The sequence below is a fragment of the Suillus paluster genome (genome assembly GCF_016628075.1).
Source record: "Suillus paluster strain FC165 chromosome Unknown EDB91scaffold_65, whole genome shotgun sequence".
Classification (NCBI taxonomy): domain Eukaryota; kingdom Fungi; phylum Basidiomycota; class Agaricomycetes; order Boletales; family Suillaceae; genus Suillus; species Suillus paluster.
In genome coordinates this window covers 208,235-217,720 of record NW_024537625.1, presented here as the reverse complement: position 1 = coordinate 217,720, position 9,486 = coordinate 208,235, and the positions used below count along the sequence as shown (strand labels likewise).

General features: G+C 48.0%; 3 protein-coding genes across 3 annotated transcripts; 2 read left to right on the top strand and 1 right to left on the bottom strand.

Moving 5' to 3' along the window:
* Positions 1 to 1,074: 1,074 nt before the first annotated feature.
* Positions 1,075 to 2,190, top strand: EDB91DRAFT_1085172 (uncharacterized protein; the record flags this gene model as incomplete). Its single annotated transcript, XM_041315857.1, has 4 exons — positions 1,075 to 1,098; positions 1,334 to 1,381; positions 1,594 to 1,692; positions 1,792 to 2,190. 4 exons carry the CDS (start codon positions 1,075 to 1,077, stop codon positions 2,188 to 2,190), a joined length of 570 nt encoding a protein of 189 aa, XP_041173436.1.
* A 1,017-nt stretch (positions 2,191 to 3,207) lies between these two features.
* EDB91DRAFT_733003 (heterokaryon incompatibility protein-domain-containing protein) lies at positions 3,208 to 5,039 on the bottom strand. The gene is made up of 3 exons (XM_041328227.1): positions 4,955 to 5,039; positions 4,803 to 4,898; positions 3,208 to 4,753 (listed from the first exon to the last, which is right to left on the bottom strand). The coding sequence occupies exon 3, from the start codon at positions 4,729 to 4,731 to the stop codon at positions 3,304 to 3,306; it is 1,428 nt and encodes a 475-aa protein (XP_041173435.1). The 5' UTR covers positions 4,732 to 4,753; positions 4,803 to 4,898; positions 4,955 to 5,039; the 3' UTR covers positions 3,208 to 3,303.
* Positions 5,040 to 7,009: 1,970 nt separating this feature from the next.
* EDB91DRAFT_1306705 (major facilitator superfamily domain-containing protein) lies at positions 7,010 to 9,134 on the top strand (the record flags this gene model as incomplete). The annotated part of the gene is made up of 13 exons (XM_041325047.1): positions 7,010 to 7,357; positions 7,414 to 7,489; positions 7,544 to 7,614; positions 7,665 to 7,729; positions 7,783 to 7,881; positions 7,936 to 7,975; positions 8,034 to 8,251; positions 8,315 to 8,351; positions 8,401 to 8,429; positions 8,476 to 8,548; positions 8,598 to 8,821; positions 8,873 to 8,955; positions 9,014 to 9,134. Exons 1-13 carry the CDS (start codon positions 7,237 to 7,239, stop codon positions 9,132 to 9,134), a joined length of 1,257 nt encoding a protein of 418 aa, XP_041173434.1. The 5' UTR covers positions 7,010 to 7,236.
* Positions 9,135 to 9,486: the final 352 nt, after the last annotated feature.

The following is a 9,486-nucleotide window of genomic DNA, read 5'->3' as shown; positions in this document are numbered from 1 at the left end:
CTCCTTTCAGATCACTGGTAATCCCTATACCCAAGTGATTATTGATCCATCACGTACATACTGTTCTCCAAGCCTCTTTCTTGTATGTCTCAGTCATCTTTCTAGTAATTCTGTACACTCAGCACATAGCCTTCTGCTATGCTATGCTACTTACTTAGAGTATATAAACATATGTACATCTGTCTGTAGATCCTCAGTCTGAATATTACCTTTTCTAAGCCCTGCTCTCTTTTCCTTGTTCTTGGGCATTACCCTTGAGAACTCCTGCTTGCCAGCCTAGGGGATTGACTCCCTATGTTGGCTGCCTTCTCTGTTTATCCAACTTCCTGCACCTTGTCCGCCTTTCCCACACCTCAGACTTGAGCCCAGTACTCTTGTACATCCGTCCTCTCCACTTCCGCTCTGCTTCAGACTTCATCCAAGTAGTTCTATCTGCTCCACTCCTACTGTTAGTTCCAACTGCAGTAGTCCTCTGACCCTCTCCTGTTGGGCGGACCAACCTCCACCCAATGTTCCCACGCCCACCTGGTAGTCCATCAGCCCTCCTTTGGAGAGCCTTCCCTCTGATGTCCTGTCAGAGCTCATAGAACTCAAGTTGGACTACAATCTGAAATTAGGGGCATGTACTCAGGTAAGGGTGCAGCACACAAGCTGAAGCCAAGCCCCTCAGACTCTGCCTTACCCCTGAGCATGGTCTTAACAGTACCCCAAGGCACGGTGTATGGCCTGAAGCCAGGCCTTGCACATCACTACCTCAGACAACCCTCTTTAGTTCTCAGGAAACTATCTTTCACATTTTTACTGTATAGATGTGTTATTATGATTAAATTGAATGTTTTCAACCAGGGAGCATTGTTCTGGGGCCAGTGGATGAGGTGCAGGAGCTATGATACTGGTCTAGCCTCCATACAACCTTTGTACACTTCATGTAAGGCTTGCGAACCTATGTAGATCTCAAAAAGAATTTGATCTTATTTCATGTGATATTTAGGGGTGTAGTGAAAGAAAAAATATGTTAAAACAATGTAGTACTCGAGCTCACTGTTTCCCACAGCGAGTACGAACATCTCAGCAATGTGCGAAGTGATGTTAAGTGTGGTGAGTCGTGGGACAAAGGTCATGTGACGTGTCGGGCGGCGGTTGAGCTAGGTAACTTTCTATCTATGGATCGTTTAACGATGTGTCCATCACCGATGCTGGTGTCGATAATCTTGCATCCCTCGAAGCTGCTGGTGGTGTCATGCTAGTTAGTATCACTACGCCATCAACACTGCGACGTCTGATCGATATTTTACAGAGGAACCCACTGGCCTCATGAGCTCTGTTTGCTCAGGTTTTCTTGCCTGTCACGGTCATCAGCGAAATCCAGGGTAACATCAAGGTGGGCGTCTCAATGCAAGATCACTGATTAGGTCGCTCATCCAACTCCTCTACCAGAAAGCCTGTGACCAGTACAATGCAGTCTCGTCACTGTCCGCGATACTAGAGAAACTGGTGGCTAGCGAGAATACAAACATAGTGGGAAGCGCGACAGAGGGCCTCCGAGTCATCTGACTTCTTCGTTCCCTCGCTTTCACGTGCAAATCCCTTCAGCAAGCACAGAGAAACCCATCTGAGGAGCTCAAAGTCGTCTTCACGAAGGGATACGATATCACTCTCAGGCATATACACCGCGGCGGAGGATTTTTCACTGTATACGGAGCTATGATGAAAGCTGCAGGGTTGATGTTCAACATTCATCATTAATTTCTCGGCGATGCATAATTTGATTTCGATTTTTGTGCGTCGTAGACCGCTATTGGATATTGCCCGCCCCGCAAAAAATTCTATGAGAAGCTCGCAGCCAACCCAGGTGGAGAGCCATCCTCGCAGGAGACGCTCGACAAGGCGCTCAACGATTGGCTCTCTGCCCTGGATATCATTATCTCGAGAATGGACGCGTGCTACATGAAGGGGAAGCATGGAGATGTCGATTTCCTTGCGGAGTCTGTTATTCTGGCAATTCGTGCGATCTCCAGGACAGGATATAGCGCGGATATCGTGATTGAACTCATTCATCTACCTGCCAGAGCGATCCGGTCACTTATTATATCCGCTGCGACTGTTCTCATCGTCCAATCCATCGAGCGCATAGGTGTTGCGTGGACGGACATCATCGCTGCTCTCCTTGAGTCGGAAGATAACGTGTAGTTCGAGGGCACATTATTTTTTCAATATTTATCTAACGCCGCACCAATTTCAGAACTCGCTGAGAATACACAACGAAGCTCTAGCTTCTTCATTACCTCGAGGCAGCAAAAACCTAAAAACCACTTCGGTGAGCCACTCTGCACCTCTGACGAGTGCTTCTTCCGATCCGTAACTATACCACTTATGTATCTTGATAAGGATGACGTTTTCATCTGATGTCACCCTGATTCCTGGCGGGGGCTGGTCATGTTAAATGATATAAAGCTCTTCCGCGCTGTATGCAAGGCTCAGCTAGCGATTCAAGGTGGTTTCAGAAGAAAGACCCCTGCTGATGTCCGCCCTATCTATGACAGTTTCGCGCCAGATCAGAAGAGGTGGATCGTGTTTCTCGTTTCTTTTGTGGGTTTGTTGTCTAATGAAGTGTACGGCTGCAGAGATGCGATGCCAATGAACGTGGTTCGATCAGTGTTCGGCTCAGCGGACACTCCGTGTGGTGACTCATCGTAGGGATGCTGATCGATATATCTGTGTGGGCCGTTTTTATGCTATCGGATGTCAGTATGATAATTATCTTTCAATGATATTTATGAACTGATTCTTGCGGTGCGTTCAAAATAGGACTAATCACAACGTATGTTGGCAGTCCTATCAGTCTTCAGTCGGGTTTGTTGTGTCTTCTAATGAACGGAATGCGGGTAAGTCATCGCAGCTAGTTCCTCTCCCTATGCAATAGCTCATTATTTGATTCAAGATTCTGGCAGCATGCTCACCGTACCTCATCATTTGGTTTCTTGCGCTTGCTGTGACCATCTCAGACATTTCATCCAGTGCTCACCTACATGTTTTGTTCTTACAACCGCAAATCTGGACTATCCGTGGCCAAATAGATCCAATGATCGCAACTCACAAACGACGCTCTGAACTCGAAGGGAACATGACCCGCATGGCGCTGTTCTCAAGGGCCAACGGGTGCTAATTATGCATAAGGTCGTCGATCTACACTGTGTATATATAAATGCTATCTCAAGCAGACGACAGCCCGATATTCCAAACGTTAGTAACACTGCTTACAATTACTTAGTACTGACGATGTTCGCTATCGTAGAGCCACTACTATATGTAGACAGTCTCCAGGTACTCACGACCAATGTAAAAAATGTCGTTACTGTTAATTTTCGGGAATTTGACCTCGACCAAGCCCCCTTCTATCGCCTCCCACGGACACAGCTCCCGCTGCGGGGGAGAGACAAATCGAAGCCCAACACAGCTGGCAGGTCTTGAAGGAGGGTCGGGTGGGGTGTCGTCAACACTTTTCATCAAGATGAAGCCAGCCGACTTGCCCGAGATCTTTAGGACTTCGCGCGACCCATCACCGATAAGGGAATAATTGACAATCCCGACTGCATAGTGCCTTCCGGGCTCTTTGAAGGTGTGGCCGTAGCCCGGGTTGTAGGGACTTTTAATATTAATCTTGAGGGCTGGACACAGCGAGCATTCAAATTTCAGGATTTCCTTATCCCCCGAGAGATAAAAGGAATGGAAATTGAGAGGGAGCATCACTAGAGGCACTCGCAGTCCAAGACTGGTCATAGTCATCTCCAGTTGGCCACGGTAACTCAAAAGTCCATCGCCCACGAAGCACCGTGGCGATTGAGGAATAGCACGCGAATAGTTGCAATAACTTGCAGACTCGCCCTTCCAGTTGAGGACAGAAGGGTCACCAGCCTGCATGATGGCTTCGATGAGCCTGCCAAAGGCGCTGTCTCCTCCTTCTCCATACGCGATCTGCATGCTAACGCGAAATATTCCCATCAGGGAGTAGGCCACGTCTTCAACCCTTGTTGTTTTGCGTTTGGCTGCCCACGTCATCCGTTTATCCACGTTGGATGGAGATATATTATTGAAGCGACGGAGATCACCATGAGGGATGCCAGTGGCTCTGTTCAGAGTATCCATCATCTTGGAGTGATCTTTGTCGTTGTTATTACGAGTGATGGCTATCCAGCGCTTGTTAAAGAATTTGATACGGATAGGTGCAAGGAGTTCCTGCAACGTCCAGCCTCTCTCCATCCATTCATCATGCAATACATCCTCGATGGTTTCGCTTTGCGCCAGATAGACGATGCAGACGTGCGAGTTGCGATACCACTTGAACATGGAACGAATCGACTCGTCGAGTTCGGCACTGCTGCTCTTGTCGATGCAGCACGTGTCCGACCACGCAAATTCCGCACCGCACTCCTTGGCCTTTTCGCAGAAATTCATCAGCTTTTCGAGTCCTGGAGTTTTACGCGCGGACTTCTTCATCTCTTCAAATGTAGCGTAGGTGGGCTCTCCTTGGCCCCATCGGTGAGACAGAGTGGCATATTTGACAGTTTCGGACGGGGGACCGTCAGACTGGAGAAAACGCGCCTTGAAGTGCTCCCTCACATCTTCGCGACTAACAAGGGCCATGTCTGATAGGCGCACGAGGTGGATTGGGATGTAGTTCATCACATAATTATCAAGGTCATGTAGGCGTTCTTTTTCGGTCTGACGCATGACAAGATACTACTATCGCAAACTACAATGAATTCGTGGGTCAAAATGATGTGGTGTGCAACACCTCTCACCTGCGTGCCACAACGTCACGGTCAAGAGAAGTTCCGCCGATGCGGCGTCGACTGCAAGATGATGTAGCGCTGCAAAGTCTCTGCGATCGCAATCAGCTGCAAATTATTAGGTGAACTTCAGCATCTCAGCCTACGGCCAAACATTTACGCACCTCAGGCGAGTAGCAAAGTCGCCGATAGGATGGATATGATACAACCCGTTACGATCTGTTCATCGATGTTGATCGTCAACTAAACCATCCTAAATACTGATTTGCGACATAGTGGAAAATCTACCTTGGGTTGGTGATACGAGCAGAGATGCGTTTAGGAGTGAGATCAAGATGGCCTGGACACACGAAAATCCGAACAAACGACATTCTGTACGAGAACGCTGAAATTGGAGAACTCGAGACGAGTATGATTGAACGATAGATCATTCTAGATCAAATGATCAAGTTGATTCGTATGCAGCGCCACGCTGGACAAGGTAAGTACAATCATCCAATCCATCGTGAATGTCCCGTGCCGCGATGGAAGCAGACAGCATTGAGCCCAGTGTCTCAAGATCTCAAGAGTCGTGCTCGGATAGGAAACTGAGAGAGGAACGTGGGATTCAAATTGGAAGGACGATCTCAAATTGGCTCGCCCAACTTCTCAACTTCTTTCCCGAAATGGAGGGAAGTCCAGCCTTGATTCAAAGCCGTTGCATGGCGTTCGTTCAGCAGCTTCAGCTCGTAACCAGTGAACATCCCAGAGTGCTCGTCGCCACCTTCTCCCATTTCGTCGTCAACCGAAGCTTCATCATTATGCACTGGTTACAGCTCTTTGCATAAAGGATGGCACCGGCGTGAAATTTTCGTTCAATTAGGAAATGTTAGACTTAGTGAAATTTTGCTCATTGTACACTCACATCCCCTGTAATTCATTATCATCATGCCGTTTATAACTATTCCTGCCTCCAAAAAACACAAGAGCCTGCTAGAGCATGACAGTGACCTTGATTCCAATGGGTCCGATGAGGACGATATTCGACATCGCTGGTTTCGTGCCAGAGCTTCAAAATCCGAAAGCCAAGTGCGTCTGGAAAATCCGCAGCAATCTAGGATATCACGAAGGCTTAGAAGGTTCCGTTCATGGAGTCGGATTGCCGCAAGTTTCACATCACGACTGATCTTGCGAAATCCCATGTTGTGAAGATGATAATATAAGGGTAGTATGAGCGTACACGAGCAAAATTTCACTAAGTCTAACATTTCCTAATTGAACGAAAATTTCACGCCAGTGCCATCCTTTATGCAAATAGCTGTAATTTGTAGTTGTTTGATTCAGAATTCCAGGACGAAGTAAGGGAACTCCGCCTCAATGTGCCAACGCATCTGTGTCAAGTTCGGAGCCACCCTTGCACACCTCAAGCAAGAAGCACAGGCAAAGATGCCGAGCTCCGTGCTGCGAACAAGGAGACCGAATACCTCGGAAATTAGGTCTATCCACTCGAGGACGATGCAGAACGCCGCACACCATCTGTCATTTCAATGGTGGAATATCATGTAGAACACAGCTGGATTGAAAATCCCAGCTTCTCCACGAACTCTACGACCAATCTCTCCAGGACATCCACGCGAGTGCACACAGCCCCACAGGAAGAGCTAGCGCGACATATCGAAGATCTCACAGTCAATGGGGAATACAAGCAAGAAGCTCTGGAGAGCCTTGAGCGAGGGCTCGACGATGCAGGGGGACACACGAGTCCGGGCAGTCGAGGACAGAGACTCCGCACTCAACAGCACCTTCGACGACCTCTTCCGCCAGCCGCAAACTTGTGCATGCGAGGAAGGATGTCGGCGAATGAGAGAGCACGACGCGCAATCGTCAGATCTGGTTCATAAACCACAGCTTGAAGTGCAGCAGCTTACCACTAGCTCACCCCCGAACTCAGTGCGTCTCAACCTCAAGAGCGCTGATGCGGAGCTATTTTTATTCACTTTTGAGATCCTGTAGTTAATTGGTATCGCATGTCTTGTCCTTCTTTTTTCTTTTTTTGTTGAAACGATCAGTCCTGATCAAGTCCTGACTCACACAGTAGTGGGGAGGTCAGATGGGGAGCTCTCGCTGACGTATGTAGAGGCGGCGATATGACTCAGAAGATAACGCGTATTAAAGCAGCGTAACACGTTGGCAAACGCTGCACCAGATTAAAAACACGCCACTTAAGAAACAACCTCCAGCTTCTTCATCACCTCGAGGCAGCAAAGACCAAAAAAAACCGCCTCGGCTACCCATCCTAAACAGTGAGTTTTAACTTTTGATGCTTCCTCCGGTCCGTCGCGCTTGTCTTGAGGGGTCACAGGATGACTTTTTATTATGTACCACCCTAGTCCCTAGCGAGGGCTAGGCATGAAAATTAGTATAAATCATTTCCGCGCTGTATGCGAGGCTCACCTCGCGATTCACGATGATTTCAGAAGAAACCTCTTTGCTCACGTCCAGTACGCATGAAGCCATTTATAATAGGTTCAAGCCAGATCAGAAGAGGTGGATCGTGTTCCTCGTTTCTATAGTGGGTTTATTGCCGAGTGAGTACAGGGACTTCGAGTGAAGACATTACGCAGTACTAATCAACGTCGATCAGTGTTCGTCTCAGCTACATTCGTGCCTTCCATCCCTCAAATAGCCAAAGATCTCAATTCGACACATGCTATCGTAAGGTGCGTTTTATATGTTGGCCAGATGTAACATTTGGCGATCGAGCAATTTTCTAGCTTGACCGTCAGTTTGTCGATCTTTGCGAGTGCTGTCGGAGCGTTGGTTTGGGCATCGTATTCCTCTTTCTGTGCGTGCATCCAGTCGTGATTATTCGTAGCTTCAAGTTCCTAACAGCAGTCCTGCAGATGGACGCCGATCGATGTATTTGTGCGGAATTCCGTTTTTATGCATCGGGAGCTGTGGTGTCGCGATGTCGACGTCGTTGCATAGTCTGTTATTCTGGCGATTTGTGCAGACATTTGGCTGCTCTGGGGGAATGTCGTTGGGTGCTGGTGTCATTGGCGACATTTATAAATTGGAGGAGAGGGGGACTGCTATTGGGATATTCTTCGGTGTGAGAAATGACCAAATGGTTTATTCGTTGTGGGTACTGACCCGGCTGTCGCAGGCCACGCTTTTTGGATTCGCTGTTGCCCCGTTTCTTGGTGGTAAGTATCACATCCATATACTCTGGTCATTGATGACTCTAACGATGTACTCGAACAGGTGCTGCGGCACAGTACTGGTCCTGGCGTAATTTGCACTATTCCCTTGGTGCATGGGGCTTGTTTGAGATCCTTCTGATATACCTTGCGTTTCCTGAGACGAGCCATCCCGGTACAATGGGCATTGATAAACTGACGCGCAGGAGATGGATCCATATCACATGGGTCAATCCTCTGAGTAGTTTGTGGCTGCTTCGCAGTCCGAACCTATTTGCGGTTGTAAGTGCATCTACTATGTAACTTGCGCGTTGGATACAAACTCGTACATCCTGTGTACTACAGATGCTTGCGTCGAGTCTTGTGCTCATTAGTGACTATGGTGAGTTGATACGAAATTCTTCAGCGCATTCTCACATGAAATAATGTAGTTCTCCTTGTACCGCTGGCGTATACCATTGTAAGATGATTATCATCTTATATATCCCATCCTGATCGCAGTGCAGGGCGTCCGGTACGGCATCGCGAACGAGGCCATCATCGGAGCGTGTTTTCTCCCCAACGGACTGGGAAACTTCAGTAAGTGCAGATTATTATAGTCACTGATCACCAACGTCATCTTCGATAGTCGGGGCCCCGCTTGCTGGCCGCCTGTCGGATATCGTCGTCAGAAGATGGCGAGAGAAGCGCAAAGGAGTATGGTTTCCAGAAGACCGCTTGAGAGCGACATGGATCGGAGGTCTATTTATGGTGCCATTGTCCATTGGGGCGTCGGGGCTGATCACGACGTATGTTGGTGGTCCCATCGGCCTTTCATTAAATTTATTGTGTCTTTATCTGAATGGAATGGGGGTAGGTCCTCTAATTTCTCTTCCTGTGTATAAATTAGCTCACCGATTTCAGGTCGACTTCGTGTTGAACCCAATTGGTTCTTATAATGTGGATGTAGTGCACTCTCGAAGCGCAGAGATCACAGCAGCTAGCGTGTAAGTCTCCATGATGTAGCGGGGATATCGAACGTGAATTGATTCATTTACCTACTAGAGCGATCAGATCACTTATTCTATCTGCTGCGACTGCTCTCGTCATCCCATCAATCGAGCACATAGGTGTTGGGTGGACGGACATCATCGCTGCTATCCTTGCGCTCATCGGACAAGGGTGAGGACCTTTTTGACTGCGTGGTCGGGGGTCGAGAATACTTACATAGTAACGCTTCGATTTTTTTCTTAGGATCATTTTCTTGACGATTCATTATGGCGATCGCATGAGGGCCAGCGTGGACGTTGGTTTCTCGACTCTAGAGAATAATTGATAAATTGAAGGACAGGAGGAGCTTTGTTTGCACTTAGAAGAAATATTAGGCGTCGTTCAAATTTCCAATAGACAGACTGATTTCGGGTCATCTTGAGCGAAGCTGCTCGCACGGGGGCAGAGTTCACGAAGTTTAATGATGTACTTCATAGGTATGTGTCAACAGTTACTAGTTACTCGGGAGTCGGGAGAAAGTCTAACCT

What these genes read in the sequence shown, in the direction of transcription:
- EDB91DRAFT_733003 (XM_041328227.1), bottom strand. Translation starts at nt 4,731, where the DNA reads ATGCGTCAGACCGAAAAAGAACGCCTACATGACCTTGATAATTATGTG.